Source organism: Ovis canadensis, chromosome 13 (assembly GCF_042477335.2).
Source record: "Ovis canadensis isolate MfBH-ARS-UI-01 breed Bighorn chromosome 13, ARS-UI_OviCan_v2, whole genome shotgun sequence".
NCBI lineage: Eukaryota > Metazoa > Chordata > Mammalia > Artiodactyla > Bovidae > Ovis > Ovis canadensis.
The window spans coordinates 22235553-22258726 of record NC_091257.1 but is presented as its reverse complement, the minus strand read 5'-3'; the positions used below and the strand labels follow the sequence as shown (position 1 = coordinate 22258726).

The 23174-nt window shown below is 39.2% G+C and overlaps 1 protein-coding gene across 4 annotated transcripts in view; it reads left to right on the top strand.

Moving 5' to 3' along the window:
* Nucleotides 1–23174, top strand: part of TASP1 (taspase 1) — a 266211-nt gene that overhangs the window by 159503 nt on the left and 83534 nt on the right. For all 4 annotated transcript variants that reach the window (XR_011248057.1, XR_011248058.1, XM_069547121.1 and 1 more), the window contains one exon: nucleotides 7793–7903. Coding sequence is in view for 2 of the 4 variants with exons in the window: in XM_069547121.1 (XP_069403222.1) it covers nucleotides 7793–7903 (111 nt within the window). In the remaining 2 variants the exon portion in view is untranslated. The remainder of the gene's footprint in view (nucleotides 1–7792; nucleotides 7904–23174) is intronic.

Here is a 23174-nt window from a genome sequence, read left to right as displayed (position 1 = left end):
GAGTGACCATATGATAGTGTGGTTAACCTGAAGAGAGGATATCAGAAAATCCAGAAGCTAAGATATTGAGAGACTTATCTAGATAGATGCTAAAATCAGAAAGAATAATGAGAAGTGTGCTGTCGGGCAGAGTAGAAGTAAGCTGGGAGCTTAAATCTCAAAGGAATGAGTTTGTCAATTTGAAATTGTGTTGATCCTTAGTCTTGAATGATAGTGTAACTAATTCTAGGTTGACAAGTTGTTTTGTTTACTGCCTTATCATCTTTAGCTTTAAGATATTATTCTTCTGGCCTCTTCTGTTGCTTGGGAATATGTAATTTACCTGTTAAGTTAAAAATTTTTTATAGATCTTCTTTTTTCTTTGATTGAAAGTGAAAGTGAGAGTTGCTCAATTGTGTCTGACTCTTTGCGACCCCATGGACTATGTTCTTCAGGCTGGAATACTGGAGTGGGTAGCCTTTCCCTTCTCCAGGGGATCTTGCCAACCCAGGGATTAAACCCAGGTCTCCCGCATTGCAGGCAGATTCTTTACCAGCTGAGCCACAAGGGAAGCCCAAGAATATTGGAGTGGGTAGCCTATCCCTTCTCCAGCATATCTTCCTGACTGAGGAACTGAACTGGGGTCTCCTGCATTGCAGGCAGATTCTTTACCAACTGAGCTAATTTTCTTTGATTAGTTTTTAATATTTTCTCTTTGTCTTTGGTCCAGAGTTTCACTATAGTATACTAATGATAGATTTGTTTTTATTCATCTTCTTTGGAACTCTGTATGTATCTTCGATTCAAGGATTTCCTTATAATGTAAATTCTTGAATTTCTTATTTATTATTTTTCAAATATTAATGCCCTTTCCTCATTTTTTCCTCTTCTCTTTCAAAATGCCTATTAATATGTTGGATTTTCTCATTTTACATTTCAGGCTTGTTAACTCATTTTCCTTCTCTTTATCATTCTAGGCTGCTTTGAAGTTTTTTCCCATCAGTGTATGTTCTAATTCTCTCTTGCATTGAGTTTTAAACAGTTTTTTTTTTAATCTGTAAAGTTTCATTTGATTCATTGGAAAATCTGCTCACCTCTCCCAATCCCTGGCTCCCAGATTGCCCTGTTTTGTTTTTTTTTTTGATCTCCTTTTCCATCTTTGTATTACAGGTTTTTCCATTATGAAGCTTGTCAAACTAAGATCAGTGGGCCAAATCTGGCCATGGCCTGTATTTGCAGGCCCAATGAGCAAAGAATGATATTTAATTTTTAAAAGGGTTGTTAACAAAAATAAAACAGTATTTAACAGAAATCATACATAGCCTTCAAAGCCTAAAATGTTTCAGTTCAGTTCAATCGCTCAATCATGTCCGACTCTTTGCAACCCCATTCATCTTTAGTGTGGGTTGTTAAAGGCTGAGGATCCCCAGGAGAGAGGAAATGTGTTATAATTCTGATGTCTTTGAGTGTGGGAGTCTCCAGAATAGAGTGAAGAGTGAACTGGAAGTGGTCTAAAAGTTGGGATTAATGGGAGAGACCTGGCCATGGAGACTGGCTCTTGGTGGGCTGTGGGGATGTCCAGGGGCCTCCTGCATCCAGGGTTTCCATCCAGATCCCCAGGGTTGGTCTGGAAAACACACAGTCGAGGCACAGGCATCTGGACTGGCTAGGGTGGCCATTCACTGAGTATTCAGTAGACAGTCTAGAGTCCAGCACCTATGGGCAGATCTGAAAACAGTAGCAGCGCCTCTGCCTACTGCTGTGTGCTCTGGCAGTAGCACCAAGTAGGTGCTCAGTAGCAATCTGTTGTGTGCATGGATGGGGAAGAAGTGGAAATCAAGTTCATATTTTGGGGACTGATAAGTACCAGACAGGAGTCGGCTGCCAACATTTGCCTTAGACTCCTAGCTAGATAGGAAGAATCTGGAGAGATAACACTAGTGGTGGTTTGGTAGATTCCTTTGGGATTTTCTGTGTAAACAATTATATCATCTACAGAAGAAGCAGTTTTACCTTCCCTTTCTGATCTTTATGCTTTCTGTTTCATTTTGACTGAGTGCAATGGATCGAACCTCCAGTGTATTGTTAAATGAAAGTGATAAAAGCAGACATCATTGCCTTTTTCCTGATATTCAGTTCAGTTCAGTTCAGTCGCTCAGTCGTGTCCGAATCCTTGCAACCCCATGAATTGCAGCATGCCAGGCCTCCCTGTCCATCACCAACTCCCGGAGTTCACTCAACCTCATGTGCACCGAGTTGGTGATGCCATCCAGCCATCTCATCCTCTGTCGTCCCCTTCTCCTCCTGCCCCCAATCCTTCCCAACATCAGAGTCTTTTCCAATAAGTCAACTCTTCGCGTCAGGTGGCCGAAGTACTGGAGTTTCAGCTTCAATATCAGTCCTTCCAATGAACATCCATGACTGATCTCCTTTAGGATGGACTGGTTACATCTCCTTGCAGTCCAAGGGACTCTCAAGAGTCTTCTCGAACACCACAGTTCAAAAGCATCAATTCTTCAGCACTCAGATTTCTTCACAGTCCAACTCTCACATCCATACATGACCACTGGAAAAACCATAGCCTTGACTAGCCAGACCTTAGTTGGCAAAGTAATGTATCTGCTTTTGAATATGCTATCTAGGTTGGTCATAGCTTTCCTTCCAAGGAGTAAATGTCTTTTAATTTCATGGCTGCAGTCACCATCTGCAGTGATTTTGGAGCCCCCCAAAATAAAGTCTGACACTGTTTCCACTGTTTCCCCATCTAGTTCCCATGAAGTGATGGGACTGGATGCCATGATCTTCATTTTCTGAATGTTGAGGTTTAAAAACCAGCTTTTTCACTCTCCACTTTCACTTTCATCAAGAGGCTTTTTAGTTCCTCTTCACTTTCTACCATAAGGGTGGTGTCATCTGCATATCTGAGGTTCTTGATATTTCTCCCGGCAATCTTGATTCCAGTTTGTGCTTCTTCCAGCCCAGCATTTCTCATGATGTACTCTGCATATAAGTTACATAAGCAGGGTGACAATATACAGCCTTGACGTACTCCTTTTCCTATTTGGAACCAGTCTGTTGTTCCATGTCCAGTTCTAACTCTTGCTTCCTGACCTGCATATAGGTTTCTCAAGAGGCAGGTCAGGTGGTGTGGTATTCCCATCTCTTTCGGAATTTTCCACAGTTCATTGTGATCCACATAGTCAAAGGCTGTGGCGTAGTCAATAAAGCAGAAATAGATATTTTTCTGGAACTCTCTTGCTTTTTCGATGATCCAGCGGATGTCGGCAATTTGATCTCTGGTTCCTCTGCCTTTTCTAAAACCAGCTTGAACATCTGGAAGTTCATGGTTCACGTATTGCTGAAGCCTTGCTTCAAGAATTTTGAGCATTACTTTACTAGAATGTGAGATGAGTGCAATTGTGCGGTAGTTTGAGCATTCTTTGGCATTGCCTTTCTTTAGAATCGGAATGAAAACTGACCTTTTCCAGTCCTGTGGCCACTGCTGGCATATTGAGTGCAGCACTTTCACAGCATCATCTTTCAGAATTTGAAATAGCTCTACTGGAATTCCATCACCTCTACTAGCTTTGTTCATAGTGATGCTTCCTAAGGCCCACTTAACTTCACATTCCAGGATGTCTGGCTCTAGGTGAGTGATCACACCATTGTGATTATCTTGGTCATGAAGATCTTTTTTGTACAGTTCTTCTGTGTATTCTTGCCACCTCTGCTTAGTATCTTCTGCTTCTGTTACGTCCATACCATTTCTGTCCTTTATCGAGCCCATCTTTGCATGAAATGTTCCCTTGGTATCTCTCATTTTCTTGAAAAGATTTCTAGTCTTTGCCTTTCTGTTGTTTTCCTCTATTTCTTTGCACTGATCACTGAGGAAGGCTTTCTTATCTGTCCTTGCTATTCTTTGGAACTATGCATTCAGATACTTATATCTTTCCGTTTTTCCTTTGCTTTTCACTTCTCTTCTTTTCACAGCTATTTGTGAAGCCACCTTAGACAGCCAGTTTGCTTTTTGGCATTTCTTTTCCATGGGGATGGTCTTGATCCCTGTCTCCTGTACAATGTCACGAACCTCCATCCATAGTTCATCAGGCACTCTGTCTATCAGATTTAGTCTGTTAAATCTATTTCTCACTTCTACTGTCTAATCATAAGGGATTTGATTTAGGTCATACCTGAATGGTCTAGTGGTTTTCCCTACTTTCTTCAGTTTAAGTCTGAATTTGACAATAAGGAGTTCATGATCTGAGCTACAGTCAGCTCCTGGTCTTGTTTTTGCTGACTGTATAGGGCTTCTCCATCTTTGGCTGCAAAGAATATAATCAGTTTGATTTCAGTGTTGACCATCTGGTGATGTCCATATGTAGAGTGTTCTCTTGTGTTATTGGAAGAGGGTGTTTGCTATGACCAGTGCATTTGCTTGGCAAAACACTATTAGCCTTTGCCCTGCTTCATTCCGTATTCCAAGGCCAAATTTGCCTGTTACCCCAGGTGTTTCTTGACTTCCTACTTTTGCATTCCAGTCCCCTATAATGAAAAGGACATCTTTTTTGGGTGTTAGTTCTAAAAGGTCTTGTAGGTCTTCATAGAACCTGATATTAGGGAGAAACAGTTCAGTGTTTCACAACTAAATATGAAGTTAGCTGTAGGTCTTGCAGATGTTTTTTTTTTTTCCTTGAAATTAATAATTGAATTTAGAGCCTTGATCAGGTTCAGTTCAGTTCAGTTCAGTTGCTCAGTCATGTCCAACTCTTTGCGACCCCATGAATCACAGCACGCCAGGCCTCCCTGTCCATCACCAACTCCTGGAGTTCACTTAAACTCATGTCCATCAAGTCGGTGATGCCATCCAGCCATCTCATCCTCGGTCGCCCCCTTCTCCTCCTGCCCTCAATCCCTCCCAACATCAAAGTCTTTTCCAATGAGTCAACTCTTCGCCTGAGGTGGCCAAAATACTGGAGTTTCAGCTTTAGCATCATTACTTCCAAAGAACACCCAGGACTGATCTCCTTCAGAATGGACTGGTTGGATCTCCTTGCAGTCCAAGGGACTCTCAAGAGTCTTCTCCAACACCACAGTTCAAAAGCATCAATTCTTTGGCACTCAGCCTTCTTCACAGTCCAACTCTCACATCCATACATGACCACTGGAAAAACCATAGCCTTGACTAGACGGAACTTAGTTGGCAAAGTAAGTCTCTGCTTTTGAATATGCTACCTAGGTTGGTCATAACTTTTCTTCCAAGGAGTAAGTGTCTTTTAATTTCATGGCTGCAATCACCATCTGCAGTTGATCAGGTTGAGGTGTAATTTTTTTGTCGTGGGGAAGACTATAAATGTGTAATTTTATCAAGGGACATATATCTGATTATATCTTTTTGTGATATTAGCAGCCATTGGTGATTGTTGCTTATATCCATTATTACATTATGGATTACAAATGATTTTATTCTAATTTTGTTAACTTCTTCTTCATTTATTAGCCAGGATAGTGCTGTGGAGAGAATTATCCTTTATAAACATTCTGACTACCCTGCTATGGAGTTCCTATAGGAACGCCAGAGAAATGCTTGATTGTTTTCTTTCATTTATTCATTTCAGAATAGTTAATTGGTTCCACAGCATCTTCAAAGGTGTTTTTTTAAAACATAAGCTGTGAATTCACTGTTTGTTTCAGTTCATTTAGCTGTCTTTCTTATTGATGCTAAGTAAGTGTGTGCCATTTTAAGCTCTTTTAGAATTTGTTATTTATCCCGTTTCCTCTTGGTTTGTTGTTAGGTCTTCATTCTGTGTATAACCCATGTTTTCTGCTAAAATCTGAGGAAATAAATACACTCTTGCTTGCATTATTAAGAACAAAAGGAAGATGTATTGAAAGATTTATTTCTAATATTAATGAATAAAGAATGGACCTATTAGGCTCTGAATCACACTTCAGCTGTATGAATGTGAAAGTTGCTCAGTCGTGTCTGACTCTTTGTGACCCATGGACAGAATCCTGCAGGCCAGAATACTGGAGTGTGTAGCCATTCCCTTCTCCAGGGGATCTTCTCAACCCAGGGATTGAACCCAGGTTTCCCACATTGCAGGCAGATTCTTTACCAGCTGAGCCACCAGGGAAGCCCTCAGCTGTATGGTAGCATGTTATAAGAAACCTTAGAAATCTGTGCATAAAACCACAGAAGTCAGAGTTTCTTTGATTGGAACGTGCAGGAGAACAAGCTTTTGGTGTCAAGGCTCTTATGTTAAAGGTGATATATGTCAGAAAAGAAGGCATAATGTTAAGTTTCTTGGAAAACCCCTATATATTCCTGTATAACAACAGAGGAAAGAGTTTCTCTGCCACATACTGTATATTTTTGATGTAATGTTAACTTCATGTGGTTTAGCTGTTTGACTTGAGTCATGTGTACATAACCTTCTGAACACCCATATAGCTTATAATATGCCAATTTCCTAATAATTATTATTGTTCTAAAGTATAACATTTCACTAGTCAACATCAAATATGTATACAAAGGGAATTAAATTTTATGGAGCTTTAATAAGTGTCAAAAATGGTTTCTTTTCTATTAGCTTTATTTTAATTTTTCCTCAGTTATAAAAATAATAGTGCAAAGCTTTAACAAAATAGGGATCACCATAATCCTATCCACAAGTCATATATTAAGTTGCATACCTAGATGAAGGTCTTCAGTATAGATACTCTCAAAGAGATATTGAGATCTTGAAAGAGATTTACATTTACTTTACCAAAAAATATGGGAAAGGTATTTCTGGCAGTCAGACTAAAACTCCAGTACTTTGGCCTCCTGATGCAAACAGCTGACTTATTGGAAAAGACCCTGATGCTGGGAAAGATGGAAGGCAAAATGAGAAGGGGGCGGCAGAGGATGAGATAGTTAGAAAGCATCACTAGCTCAATGGACATGAATCTGAGTAAATTCTGGGAGATAGTGAAGGACAGAGGAGGCTGGCGTGCTGCAGTCCATGGGGTCGCCAAGAGTTGGACACAATGACTGAACAACAACAAAGATTTCTGACAAAATATAAGTGATTTAAAAAGAAAAGCATTGACAGGTTTTGAACAGTTTGTATTTTTGACGATGAGTGTGTAATGTACGTGTATACATAATATACACACGTGTATATGCATATGTGCATGTGTATATGGGGACACAGGGAGGAGGGAGAGGAGAAGAGGTCTACATATAGAAAGAAAACTTCTGAAATGAATGGAACTATTTTAAAAATTGCAGATTATATTTTCACAGTAGATTTATTGCCTAATGTCTGTTAGAGTACATACTAGCCAAACATAACCGTGTTACATCAGTTTGTACTGGTTTAAATTTCGTGAACTTTAGAACTTTTGATTAAAATATACATACTACTACATATGAAATAGATAACCAGTGAGAACCTACTGTGTGGAAATTATACAACATTTTTCTGTGATTATTCAGCAAAGAAAATGAAACAGAACCCTTAACAGTCCCTAGGTAGAAAATCTAAATTCCTGTCTTATGGGAATAATTTATATGAGAAAGGGGAATTATTTTTATTTTCTTCATTTCCTTTCAAGATTAGACAGTTCTATGTTTCTTTAGTTTCTGCCAAATCTCATTACTAAAGTTACTAAACAGATTACACATAGAAATCATTTCATCCATCAATGAATTATTTTCCAACATAACTACTTCTTCAGTGGTGCATATGGGCATCTTAGTGCTACTAAGACAAGAAGGATATTTAGTACTGCCTTTGCTTAACCGTTCTTGGTTTCCTTGGATTTCTAGGGTGTGGGGAGCATCTCGTGCGCACCATACTGGCTAGAGAATGTTCACACGCTCTACAAGCTGAAGATGCCCACCAGGCTCTGCTGGAGACTATGCAAAACAAGTTCATCAGTAAGTATAATGTCAAAAAAATGTAATTTCCTTCTAAACAGAGATTGTTTTGCTGAGCTGTAAGCTTCATGAGTCAGGTATCATGTTTGTATTGCTAGACTGAAGTCCAGGGCCTAGCATGGACTTAGACACTCAATTCACATTGGTGTTAAAAGAAATTTCATCAAAATAGCTACTACTGTATAAAATTTACCATCTAACCAATGGAATGTCCAAGTTGTGAAACGTTGTCCAAGATTAGAATGATACACAATAGAATAAAATTCTACTAAAACAAAATTCAAAGGACTACCTCCCTTGAAATCTTTTCTGTGATGCAATTTCACTCTTTTTATAGTTGTCTAGGGTTGAGTTGAAGATTAGCCTGGCTCCATTTGCCATTGTGTAGCTACATCTGGTTGGAAGAAGGGATGCCTTTGTCTAATCTGTGGAAAGATTTTCTATAGCCTACCAATTTCCCTATAGATAACTGTTACTTTTGATTAGAACTATTTGGCTCTGGATTTCCCCATCTTTTTAACATTGAACTTACCTCTATTAAAGGCTTATGAAATTGTATAAGAAATATAAACCATAGTTCTTCTACGCTTTATATAAAATGTTAAAAACAAGTTAGAGTAAGAAGCCATGAACTCATAAACTAGGGAAAGACTAGCACAGGGTTTAATCTGGAGGGTATCTCCAAGTAGAGAATTAAGAGGATAATATGAGGTGCGAATTATATGGTGGGGACAATACCGACAAGTGTCTAGGAAAAAAAATCATCCTGAAAGGACTCACTGATGGCAGACTCCTAGAACTGGCCCCAGGAAGCCAGAAAAGAGGGAAAGATGGGAATGTGGGCACAGAGACAGAGATATGACCGTGGGGTTGGCATGGTGAGGGCTCGGCATCTACATAACTCTTACGTGGAGCAACATGCTCCCAACGGGCAGCAGGGCTGGATCGGCCAGGGTTCAGGGCTTTTTTTCCAGTTTGCCCACAGTGTCCAGTGCCTAGTCACACCCCTTCCCCAGCCCTGCCTTTAGGGTGCTGGTGTGGGTCTGGCTAGCAAGGGTTGCCCCGAGCTATCTTGTCAGAATTTAGGCTTTACCTACTCAAAACACTTTTCATCTCAAAGCGATCTCCGCTTAGAATTTATGAAAGTCCATTCAAAGGACCAAATATAAGTTTTATAATATAAGCATGCAACTGATGGACTAGATGAGGGGTTCCAGGGATGGGGATAAAACTGAATTACTTCCTCAGATTTATAAGCATTGTCACTCAGCCCTTAGTAAGTATCATGCCCTTTTAGGGAAGATTTTAGGGTAGAGAGAGAAAGAAAAACAGATTATAGGCAAAAAAGAATTGGATTTATCTGAAGGAAGAAGAGAGTGAATAACTATAGGGAAAAAAATTCAATATGAAGAGATTTTGTAACAGGTGCTTTCTTCCAGTCATATGACCTGAGGTTATGAAAATGTAAATATTGGTATGAACTACATGCATGCTGGTAAGAATCATCTGATAACAAATTGTGAGCTGAGGAATGTGTTAGCAACGGCCTTTGAGGTCTGCCTTATTTTTCAGAAAAAGGTTGATGATATTCATGTTACTCCATCCTCAAATGTATCAGCATCAGACTCGTCTTTTTGTTCTTTTGCTCTAACGGTTACCATCATGGAATGCTGGGTTTAAAGAAAACCAAATCTTGGCCTTAACAACATATATAATTTATGTAATTTGCTATTAGTTGTCCAGCTATACCAGATGTGTTCTCAGAACAATGGGAAGGAGTGGTAAGAGGTGAAAAGTCAGCCCTTAGGAGAAGTTCACATCCTGGAAACCCTGTGGTTATGGCGCATGTCAATTTTCTCCCTGTTGAGAGTGACCTGAAGCCCTTTACTGCATCTGAAACCACAGATTCACTAGCTAGTTGTCCATCTCCAGGTTTGAGCTCCCCTCCTTTCTCTTCTGATACTTTGTTACCCTCACCTTTTGTATAACTTTTGAAACTACTCAGAGAGTTAGGTTGCAGTACTCTGTTTTCCCATTTCATCCCATGACCTCATGCCTATTGAACTCCATCTTAAAAATTCCAGACTCTTGGAAAGGAGTAAGAAACTTTAGAGCTCAGTTTATCACCTGTGCTCACTAAATCCTTGAAGCACCTATTTTACAAGAGTTTGGTGACTTGCCCAAGCTCAGCTGGTTAGTTAGTGGGTGTTTGTTTTGCAAGATCATGCTGCCCCTTCCTTTTATAAGTAAAACATAATGTGGAATACAGAAGACTATTCCTAGAGTTAGGACAGCTGGGTTCTGCTCTTAACTGTGTGTCTGACTCACTGGATCTAGCAAGTTACTTAAGTTCTGTTTTGTTTTCTTATAGGGGAAGAAAAAGTTAAACAAGAGACAATTTCTAAATTCCTCCACCATGCTAAATTATATGAATTCTCTACTAGATTACACTTGTAAATATGAGGTGTAATCATATTTTAATATGAATTTTAATCAGTTTATTTGGAGTTGGAAATGGGATTGGAAAATAAAAAATTTCTGGGACCACTTGAGAATTTTCAAGAGGCATAGATGATATTTACGAAATGTTATAACAAAGTAAATTGTTATATATATCCAGAAGCCTGGATGAGAAGCAAGGGGGTCAGGTTCTTAACTGTTTTATGAAATTAGTTGTTTGTTTTAAAATAAGTCTCTTTGTCCTTAGTTTCCTCATGTGTAAAAGAGGGGTCTAGCTCAATGGTCCCCAAAGTCCTTCCTAGGTCCAAATATCTGTTTGGTTCCTGGTTTGTTCACCAACCAACCTAAACTGTGTGCGTGGAAGTCAATTTAAGTCTTTAGTTGAAGCTATAAACTGAAACCATTATAGGTGGGTTGCAAGTTTCTGTCCAAGGTGATTTGGTCAAAATCCTCTCTAGTGATGTTTGTGGCAAGCTTGACACCACTTGGTTCTGTGGAAAGGCATTGTGATACTCTTCCTTTCTTGCTTCCTTTGTTTTCTCTTAAAAAAGTTTTTTTCATAAACAATATATCTAGAGATTCTCATGACAGCATGTACATAGGAGTACCCTATATAATGCTCAGGACACATTTCTCTAAGCCCCCAGTAGGCCTTCAGTCACAGTTCAGATCTCCCTACCCAGGCACTGGTTTCTGTGGCCCTTTGTGCTCATGGGGCTGCCCTAGTCCGTGGTTCTTTCTATGCGACTGTTTATCCAATTGTAGAGGTAGTTGTTCATCGTGTGACCTCACTCTTCTGATGGATCTAAGAAGAGCTGTTGGTTTTTCAGTTTGTTCAGCTTTTTACTTGTCAGTGTAGAGTGATGGCCTCTAAGCTCTGTATATATTAGACCAGAAACTGGACATCTCCTCCATACTCTTTTCCCAATGGTTATTATCACATTAAAAAATTTTTTTTCCCTAAAATCATGGATTAAAAACATGGTTTCCAGTTTTAATTTATCTCTTTTCTGATGAGTAAATTTTCAAATATAGCTTGGCCTTTTATGTTAGTCTATGAATTATCTGCTCACAACTTTAGACCACTTTTCTGTTGTACTGTTTGGATGATTTTCTTTCAGTTGACATTTAATTTTTATTAATGGTAAAAGTGCCTTAAATAAAATATTCTAAAATGACATGGTAATAATCATCTGTGCAGAATTTTAAAATAACCCTGTCTTTTTGAGTAGTGGTATGTTTGATATCTGTGACCCTCCACAATAATAAGGAATTTTTTAAAAAAGTATTTTATACTATGATTAAATAATTTGTTTTTATGTATTTTTTCTAAAGTAATCAGTAACTTATTAAAAGATTCTCCACCCCCTTGTTTTTTGCAATGTGAAACCTCTGAAATTATTTTAAATGTAGGGTTCTTTGAAAATTGATTTTTGATAAATAAAACTTTACTGTGATAGAATGAATAGAGTAAAATCAAAAGACATTTTGAATATTTAAATGTTTTTGTTTCCACTTACGTTACCTTTAATGCAAAGATCCAGAGCTTTGGTCTGACTTAATATAGGAAGCATAAAAGAGAATAACCAATTTGTGCCCCTTTTCAAAAAACCACTGTTTGTATAACATACTCCCATAAAAAAGGTGCTGTAAAAATAGTGCCTTAATAATACTTCATACTAACCAGTTGATTATAGACTGAATGCTTAGTTAAGTAGGGGAAAGAAATAAATAGATTTCCTTTTTAGTTGTGCTTTTTAAAATTACACACACACACACACACACACACACACACACACACTCTTACAATGTTTGGATGTGACTTTTCCTATTCATGGTTGTTTTTGAACAAACTTGGTTTTATGAATTGTTCTTTTTTCATGCAAACTCCGGCTGCACATGTGGTATGTGAACTTCAGGGTGGCATTATAACTTCCTGCCCAGTTCTCTACAAGTGATGTCATGAAGTGAAGTGAAAGTCCCTCAGTTGTGTCCAGCTCTTTGCAACCCCATGGATTATGCAGTTCATGGAATTCTCCAGGCCAGAATACTGGAGTGGGTAGCCTTTCCTTTCTCCAGGGGATCTTCCCAACCCAGGTATCAAACCCAGGTCTCCCGCATTGCAGGCGGATTCTTTACCAGCTGAGCCACAAGGGAAGCCCAAGGATACTTGAGTGGGTAGCCTATCCCTTCTCCAGGAGATCTTCCCAACCCAGAAATCAAACTGGAGTCTCCTGCATTGCAGGTGGATTCTTTACCGACTGAGCTATCAGGGAAGCCCTAAGTAATGTCATAGTACATTTTTTTAGTTGGTTTGGCTCTCTGCTAAATATGATCATTGATAAAATGTAACCTGTAAGAATCAAATTTCTCTCTGAATTTCTAAGCTAAATTGTTGATATCATCAAAATACAGACTAGGTGACTTATTACTGAAAAATTCTATGTGATGTATAGTATTATGATTTTTTTTAAAGAAGGGGTTTTGCTCTGTGTTCCTTTATTTTATTCCTTTGGGGAATGTGCTTACACTCTTTTTGACATCATAGGCTTGCTGTCACCTATGATAATGCCAGAATGCCATCAATAACTGGGTTTGAAAGGAGTCCACTTTTGTGATTTTTCTGCCACCTCGAGAAATTATATTTGATATATATTTTCTTTTAATGACCAGCTTCTTAGGTAAAACCTTGATAATTTATAAGCATTAGCTTTCATAGGAGGAGCAAAAGTATATTGTCATTATACATTTTAACTTCTTATCTGAGGTCATATATGATATTTCATGAGTTTCTTTATAATTTAGAAAACTTAAAGTATATACTGGTCTCTTTACCAGTGCATCTTTGGATTCTTACAAGACTTTTCTCCATATTCTTCATGCATGTTTCTTCTTTTCAAGCTCTAAAATCTTCTTCCTCAGAGAACTTATTTTTTGAAATCTATTTAAAAAGATGTTTTTCCTTCATTGTCATAAACATTGTGATATATAGCCTGTTGTACTGTCATGTCCAAATTGTAAAATAAAGAAAACAATAAATTAGGCATCCCCAAAGCATTCAATTCAGCTCAGTTCAGTTGCTCAGTCATGTCCGACTCTTTGTGACCCCATGAATCGTAGCACACCAGGCCTCCCTGTCCATCACCAATTCCCGGAGTTCACCCAAACTCACATCCATCGAGTCAGTGATGCCATCCAGCCATCTCATCCTCTGTCGTCCCCTTTTCCTCCTGCCCCCAATCTTTCCCAGCATCAGAGTCTTTTCCAATGAGTCAACTCTTCGCCAAAGTGCTGGAGCTTCAGCTTTAGCATCATTCCTTCCAAAGAAATCCCAGGGCTGATCTCCTTCAGAATGGACTGGTTGGATCTCCTTGCAGTCCAAGGGACTCTCAAGAGTCTTCTCCAACACCACAGTTCAAAAGCATCAATTCTTCGAACTCAGCTTTCTTCACAGTCCAACTCTTGCATCCATACATGACCACAGGAAAAACCATAGCCTTGACTAGTGGACCTTTGTTGGCAAAGTAATGTCTCTGCTTTTCAATATGCTATCTAGGTTGGTCATAACTTTCCTTCCAAGGAGTAAGTGTCTTTTAATTTCATGGCTGCAGTCACCATCTGCAGTGATTTTGGAGCCCCCCAAAATAAAGTCTGACACTGTTTCCTCTGTTTCCCCATCTATTTGCCATGAAGTGATGGGACTGGATGCCATGATCTTAGTTTTTTGAATGCATTATTTACCACTAATTGTTGGGCCTTAGATTTTTATACTGCAGAATTTTGGGCATATTTTTGTTTAATAAATATTCATTCAAAGCCATGAATATACTTTGCTGGCTGCTGTGAAAACTGTGAAAGATTCACAGATAAAAACAACAGATCAGCCTTACTGTCAAGGAACTTGCATTCTAAGAGGAGAAAAAAGTCAAATGTGCAGTAAATAAAATGTAAGATGCAGTTTAAATGTGAAATGTAAGTTTCATACTAAAGTAGAGGAAATATAGGGACTTCATTCCTGGCAATTTTGTCAAGTGGAGATCCTAGAAATTTTGACTGCAAATAATCTAATAATGTTGGACAAAATATTAATGACAAAATCAAACTTTCAAATGAATGGGTTAGAATCTTTGTTTAAGATATTCCTAGTTATATGAAGCTTCCAGGGGCTTGACAGAAGTAAATGAAAATCCTTCCTGAAGTAGTGCTCTTTCTATTCAGGTCTCAAAGAAGTGCTCAACTGTGAATTCAAAATAAGAGGTAAAATTAAAATGAAACACACATGATGGAGAGTTACTATGAGAGAAAGTATGTCAACGAAAACTTTAACCAGACCACCAAAGACTTTAGGTATTAGAGCCACTAGGTAGAAAATATGAAATAAGTAAAAGTTTTAGACATTGCTGTTTTTCAATAGATAGTCATTTTTAGAAACATATTTATCAGTCTTATAAAAAGTGGAACATGTGCGTGTCCCACAACCCAGAAATTCTAGTCCTATATTCACATGCCCTGGGTGACATGCACAGCAATATGTATAGGATTTTTTTTTTTGACAGCAGAAAATGGAAACCATGCCAGTGTCCATTAACAGAAGGATGCTGTGTCGCAGTGAAAATGAATGGATCTCAGAGACACACATCCTTATGAAAGAACCTTAAAATCATAATACTTAGTTAAAAATGCAGTTTGCCAAGGACTGCAGTCAGTGTTGCCACCATGAATATAACTTTGCAAAACCAGACACTATTAAGACATGCATGCATGGTAAAACTATGTACAAGAGCAAGAAGTTATGGAAAAATAATTCAGGATGGTGGTTTCCTTTGGAAGAGAAGACCTGGGGAGTCTAAACAGTATTAATAATGTTGGATTTTTCTAGTTGTTTGGTATATCAATCAACATTTGTTCTATTTAATGTGTTCTGTTAATATGCTACATGTATCTTTTTATGTTTTATGGAAAACTTCATAATTAAACCCTTAATACGTTAAGTAGGAAAAGCAGAGTTCAAAAGAAGCAGAGGAAGAGGTGTCATATCTAGTAGATCTAGGGGAGTGTCATGAATGAGGTTCCTTCAGGAGGGAGATTCTTGGACTGGGTTTGTGAACAGCAAGTAATCTAACTTAACGAGTGGACAGGGTATATTAGGGAGAGTGGTGTAACTACAAATGAAAAAGAACGCCCCCAATTTTGACTTACTGTACTGGAGAGAGCCACATAAGGCTTTGGCAATGGAGTGCAATAGTAGGATGTGGGATGGATTGGAGGAGGGAGGCTCTGTAGGTGAAACTACTAATGTGAAGGTCATGGCAAGCAGAGAAACAGAGCTCGAGTGGATAGAAAGGAGAGTCAGGAGCCAGAGACTCGCGGCGAGAGAATCCTTGAGATTCTTGATGGATGACTGAATGGGACAAATGCAGTGAAAGAACCATCGAAGTAACTAGAGTTCTGATCCTCTTGGACTTGGACTTACAAGGGCAACAAGAGATTATAAGAATGTCATGCATGGAACATTGAACATGAAGAGAGAATGGGGTTGATTTTGACCGTTGTATCGGCATAGAGGTGTTTGTAGACAGGACAGTCAGTTGGATATGTGGGCCTGGAGCTTGAGAGGGAAGTTGAGACTGCGGACTTGTCCTTGGAATTTAGGGAATTTATGGCATCTTCCATAGAATGGATGATCAGCTGCGGAGGCCAGATCTGCTTGTGTGTACTTTCCTCAAAGAGGTCTTTCCTGACCACCCTGCGTACATTTTTAACTCCTCCTACTGTGGTTTGTGTTTCTTCTTGACACTCACTTTATCCTGTACTTTATTATTATTGTCTCTCTTAAGCATGGCACAGACTCTGAGAGCAAAGATTTTGACAGTTATTCTACCCCCCACCTCCTGCACTGCAGTCTCCCCAGCAGCCAGAAGGCTGTGTAGAAAAGAGAACACCTGTGGAATGATGAAGCAGAGGGTGAAAACCTTTAAGGTGTCTGCCTTCAGAGTGGGTGGAAAGAGTGACCTGTGAGGAGACAGGGAAGAGAGGGAGCAAAGATATGACAAGGAGGACACTCATCTTGAAGCAGAGACATTAACTTTTTGAGATAACCAAGGAGTCTTCATGTGTTTAGAGATATATCAAGAAAAAGCTGGTAGGCCAAGGCTGTAGGAGGATGTGAGTCAACTTTCAAGCATGTGCAGTGGCAGGGTAAGAAAAACATGTCTCTCAACAGCTGGGAGAGCGAGAGGACCAGAAACGGGGGTCTTCCAGCCGAGATCTGGTGATAAGCTGGACGGTTGAGTTCTGTAGAGGACTGCCGCCTACAGCTTTGCACTTCAGCTGTGCGCCAGTAGCACACAAAGTTACTGAAGAGTGATCCTCTTCAATAGCAAGGCAGAGGCCTTTCATCTTCTTTCTCCTTTAACTAGAGTGTATCTCATGGAGGATCAGTGAGCTGCAAAATCAGTCAGATTAGTCTTCCCAAGTGACCTTAGATACATATATAGAATCCCAGAATATCTTTAAGTGTATAGGAATTTTACAAATCAGGATAAATTTAAGTGAGTGGGTGGACAAAGGAAAACAGAATAAAGATAGCAAGTGACTACAAGATTGACAGTCACTTTAGAAATTAATATGGTTTTCTCAGGGCCTTCAGGAATATTCTTTAGGAAGCTGATGGCAGAATTGAAAGAGGCTTAAGAAGTAATCATATATCTCACTTAAAACAAGATGCAGAAAGCTTGTGCTGTAAGGCTGAGAGGAAGGAGAATAGGAAGAGTGATTGGTTAGATTATACTCGGTGGAATTGTTGAAAGTTGTAAGAATTTGACACATTATTTTCTTTCTGTGGCTAGAGCGGGTGGTTAAAATGCCTACTTATTGACCCAGGTAATCATCATTTGAAAATAAATAGCTCATTTGCTTATTAAATTGAAATTAACACCCAGATTTGTTTTTTTAGTGCATGTTGAGGGTCAGAAACAATATCATCACAATTTCCAGGAAGCCCAGAGGTTGCTTCCTGTGGTGTGGCTGATGTGCTGCTCTTGAAGGGGAGTCTTGGAGAAAGCTGGGTCGTCCTGTCCTGGGGAGCTCAGTCATTTTCCTCTTCTTCCTCTCCTGTTACAAATAAGTAAAAAAGAAAAACTTGTGATTGCATTAAATTACTAACAATTGAACAGCAGCACATTAGCAAAATGAACTTATTGGAATGAGTGGAAGTGGGTATTTGGCAACAGAGCTGTGACTTGGTTGAGCTTTGTGCATTCACAACCCAACTTGGTTTTTTCCCTGTGGCCTAGGTTTCTTATTTACACAAGAGCTCTAGCCTTCTCTTAGAGCCTGGAAATCCCATTTATTTTGGACACTTGGTGCTTTTTAAATAGCAGAGGATGATGATGTCAACAACAGCAAATGTGTTCTTACTCAAGCCTTTTGGAAAACAAAAGACCATTTAAATTTCCTACCAAATTTTGATAACTGGAAATAATTTGGTAATAGTATTTGGTTAGAAAGCAAGTAATAAGCACAGTACTGAAAAAGGAAAAGAGCAAAACAGCTCTGTAAACAGTGTCATGTTACTCTAAAAAAAAAAAAAAAACAACAACACCTACCAGTTTTGTTGCTGGTATATTTCTTTTCAAAGTTAGCCAGATTTAGGCACCATGGACTTGATTATAAAGATTGGTGCCATCACAGAACTGAGAGCTGCTGAGCATTCACAATAGGTACTTTATTTTGAATTTTTGTTAAAAGATGTTCGTAAAGTATTAGGATTTAATTAAAACCACTCAAAGAATGTGTTTCATCCCGTGCTGAAAAAGAAAGAAAAATAAAGAGCTTTTGTTTCCATACTAGAGTTTTCTTTTCCTCCAAAGGATACTGATTAGGTGACCAAAAAAGGGTTTTGTCTGTTCCTTTCATTGTGAGCGTGTGGAGAAAAGCCACTAATATTAATAGTTACAGTAAACTTGGAGCACATAATTGTAATGTTGCAAGAAGGAAAGGAAAGTTCAGTCATATGAAGCGGAAGGCTGAGCTGTACACATAACTGACTGATTAGTTTGAATAGGGCTTAAGTTACATTTGGTGGATATGAGTAAAATAAGGAAATCCATAATTATTATAATATTTATAATAGATTTTAGAATTGTTTTTATGGTTGTGAAGTTGCTTCTCCTCATCGTAACCTAATTTTTCTTTAAAAGCCATTAGATGTTTGAGAGTAACCATGATTTTTGAGCCTGTGGAAACCACATATTTGTGAAGACCGAAGTACATGTAAACAATATTCTGAACCTCCTGTGAGTGTGGTAAAGCCCAGTCCATTCATTAGCATTAATCGTGGGCGGCTCACACTGACAGCTTCTCAAACGGTCCATCTGAGGCTCAATGACACTGATGACTTTCTGGTATTTATCTCACTTCTGGGTTGATTTTTCAGTTTCTGGTGAGGCTAAGCTCAGATTGTGGGCTTCCCTGGTGGCTCAGCAGTAAAGAATCCACCTGCCAGTGAGATTTTGATCCCTGAATCAGGAAGATCCCTGGAGAAGGAAATAGCAACCCACTCCAGTATTCTTGCCTGGAAGATCTCATGGACAGAGGAGCTGGCAGGCTACAGTTCGTGGATTTGCAAAAGAGTCAGATACAACTTGGTGACTGAACCACAACAACAAAGCCCTTGTTGGTCTCCCCATTCGCAAATATTTTCTCCCAGTCTGTAGGCTGTCTTTTTGTTCTGTTTATGGTTTCCTTTTCTCTGAAAAAGCTGATAAATTTGATTAGGTCCCATTTGTTTACTTTTGGTTTTACTTCTACTGCCTTGGGAGACTGACCTAAGACAACATTGGTACAGTTTATGTCAGAAAATGTTTTGCCTATGTTCTCTTCTAGGAGTTTCATCTCTTTACTTATGTTTTAAATCCATTTTGAGTTCATTTTTGTGTATGAAGTGAGGGTGTGTTCTGACTTCTTTGCTTTCGTGTGTCTATCCAGCTTTCCCAATGTCACTCCCTAAAGAGATTGTCTTTTCTCCATTGTATTGATGCATTCTTGCCTCCTTTGTCCTAGATTAATTGACCATAGGTGTAGGGGTTTATTTCTGGGCTCTCTGTTCTGTTCCATTGATTCATATGTCTGCTTTTGTGCCATTACCACACTGTTTTGGTTACCATAGCTTTGTAATATTGTCTGAAGGCTGGAAAGATTATGCCTCCAGCTTTACTTTTTTCCTCTCAGAATCACTTTGGCAATTCTGGGTCTTTTATGGTTCCATATAAATTTTAAATTTTAGGATTATTTGCTCTAGTTCTGTTTAAAAAGACTTGATAATAATATTGTGGTTAGGGAAGAAGATATCCTTGCTCTTAGGAGATATCTTCTGAGTATTTAAGATGAAGAGTTTTAATGTTTAACACATATTCCAATGGCTCAGATAAAAGTATTTGTGAATGTAATGCTTTTGCACTGAAGGCTAATGGTGACTCTATAGGGTAATTGACTTTCTTTGTAGGAAAGCTTATGATAAAAAAGTAGCAAATCTTTGAGACTTAAGTTATAACTGAACTGTTTACTATTTAGCAAAACTGCAGGGAACAGAACTGGTTTGTAGATCCTGAGAAGTTAATTAAAATTGTAATGTAGTTTGCTAAACAGTTGAAAACTTATATTTAAGGAGAAATATACAGGAAATAAATATTTTAAAGTTTTGGATGTGCATTTATTTGACAGGAGGATTAAATTTTAATAGGAAGCATATAAACATAAATATATAGCTACTTGGTTAATGCTTTATTTTTGGAGTTGGGAAAAGCTCTCAGTGTTTCTGCTTTTCAGATTATGCTTCAAATCTAAAATCCATTATATTGTCACATTTAAAAATATTCTTAAGGCAGGCAGTAAAAAATATAAACTGTCAGGGGTCACATTTTATTCATCACTTCTGCATACTAACTTTTGCACCGTATCCGAGTGTACACACAGAGGCGCACACTGTGAGCTGGACTGTCCTGTAGTTGTTCTCAACGTCCTTTGCCCTCCCATGCCTCTACTACTTAGACTATAAAAACTGTTCACATTTTAAGACTCCCTGGCAGCTGGGAGGCCACACAGTATGCATCAAACCAACAAGATACAAGCAAGTGTCTGCTTGAAGTTTTCTGGGTGAGCTTTTTGTCTTCTTGATAAGAAGGACTGACATCACCTCTTTTCCTCTCTTCCTGTCCTGAATGTGAATGTGATACGTGGAGTAAGAGCAACCATGTTGTAGTCATGAGGAAATGGGAGACTCAGAAGTCATGGCCTTGACACTGTAAACCTGTCGCCTCAAATGTGAAATCCACTTTGCTCTAGACTGCTTGTTTGGCGGGAAAAGTAAACCCCAAGCTGCTGCAGCCACAGCAGGCCTGGGTTTCCATCAGGCGTTGCACTTTGTGTCTTTTGTGGTGGGAGGCATTTACTCTGAAGGGGCCTGTGCGAGAGGAAGGCTACTGAAGTGAGACGGTCAGTTCAAGTCTCTAGTCTCTTTTAGGATCTTTGATGATTCATTTTCTCTCTTTAAAAGTTACCTATAGTGGCTTAACCAAGGACTTATCTTCCTTCTTTGAAAGCCGCTTACCATGGCTTATCAGGAGATTAATTTTTCCTCTCCTAAGAAGACGTCCAGAGAACCTGTGTGCCAGCCCCACAGTTCCTCCCCCTTCCTGGCCCTCTCCTCTGGCTCTGCTGCACATAGCACATGGCTCTTACCATTCCCCGAGGTCACAGCAAAAGTAGTGTGCCACCTGTGAATCACTTTTTCTTTTTAGAAAGTTTTTCTTTTCAAGTTGAAGTGTAGTTAATTTACAATGTTGTGTTAGTTTCAAGTGTACAGCAAAGTGATTCAGTTATACATTCTTTTTCAGATTCTTTTGCTTATAGGTTATTATAAGATACTGAGTATAGTTCCCAGTGTATATATGTTAGCCCCAAACTCCTAATTAATCTCTTCTTCTTCCCCACTCCCTCATACCCTCCTTGGTAAACACAAACTTGTTTCCTATGTCTGTGATTCTGTTTCTCTTTTGTGTATAAGTTCATTTGTATCATTTTTTAAAGATTTCACATGTAAGTGATGTCATGTGATATTTGTCTTCCGCTGTCTGACTTACTACACTCAGTATGACAAACTCTAGGTCTGTCTCTGTTGCTGCAAGTGGCATTATTTTGTTCTTTTTTATGACTGAGTAGTACTCCACTGTATGCATGTACCGCATCTTTATCCATTCATCTGTCCATGGGCATCTAGGTTGCTTCCATGTCTTGGCTGTTTTGAATAGGGCCAGTGTTTTAGAAAAGGCAGAGAGGAACCAGAGATCAAATTGCCAACATCCACTGGATCATGGAAAAAGCAAGAGAGTTCCAGAAAAACATCTGTTTCTGCTTTATTGACTACACCACAGCCTTTGACTGTGTGGACCACAATAAACTGTGGACAATTCTGAGAGAGATGGGAATACCACACCACCTGACCTGCCCCTTGAGAAACCTATATGCAGGTCAGGAAGCAACAGTTAGAACTGGACATGGAGCAACAGACTGGTTCCAAATAGGAAAAGGAGTACGTCAAGGCTGTATATTGCCACCCTGCTTATTTAACTTCTATGCAGAGTACATCATGAGAAATGCTGGACTGGAAGAAGCACAAGATGGAATCAAGATTGTCAGGAGAAATATCAAGAACCTCAGATATGCAGATGACACCACCCTTATGGCAGAAAGTGAAGAGGAACTAAAAAGCCTCTTGATGAAAGTGAAAGAGGAGAGTGAAAAAGTTGGCTTAAAGCTCAACATTCAGAAAATGACGATCATGGCATCTGGTCCCATCACTTCATGAGAAATAGATGGGGAAACAGTGGAAACAGTGTCAGACTTTATTTTTGGGGGCTCCAAAATCACTGCAGATGGTGACTGCAGCCATGAAATTAAAAGACGCTTACTCCTTGGAAGAAATGTTATGACCAACCTAGATAGCATATTCAAAAGCAGAGACATTACTTTGCCAACAAAGGTCCACTAGTCAAGGCTATGGTTTCTCCAGTGGTCATGTATGGATGTGAGAGTTGGACTGTGAAGAAGGCTGAGTGCCGAAGAATTGATGCTTTTGAACTGTGGTGTTGGAGAAGACTCTTGAGAGTCCCTTGGACTGCAAGGAGATCCAACCAGTCCATTCTGAAGGAGATCAACCCTGGGATTTCTTTGGAAGGACTGATGCTAAAGCTGAAACTCCAGTACTTTGGCCACCTCATGCGAAGAGTTGACTTATTGGAAAAGACTCTGATGCTGGGAGGGATTGGGGGCAGGAGGAGAAGGGGGCGACCGAGGATGAGATGGCTGGATGGCATCACCGACTTGATGGACATGAGTTTAAGTGAACTCCAGGAGTTGGTGATGGACAGGGAGGCCTGGCGTGCTGTGATTCATGGGGTCGCAAAGAGTTGGACATGACTGAGCAACTGAACTGAACTGAACTGAGTGTGAACTTTGGAGTCCATGTTTCTTTTCAGATTAGAATTTTCTCCACATATATGATCAGGAGTGGGACTGCAGGATCATCAGGTAACTGAAACCTTTTTAAAGGACTTTTCCTAAAAAGGCCTCCCACTCAACTTCTCTTTGAGTCTTTTTGGTCAGAACTGTGTCCTGTGGTCACTTCTAGCTTCAGAGAGACTGAGAAATTTCTGAGCTGTCCTTTCAATAAAATTGGACTTGTTTTAGTTGGAAAGAAAGAATGGAGACTAGGTATACATCTACTGTCTGCCACAGGGTTGGATTAGATGAT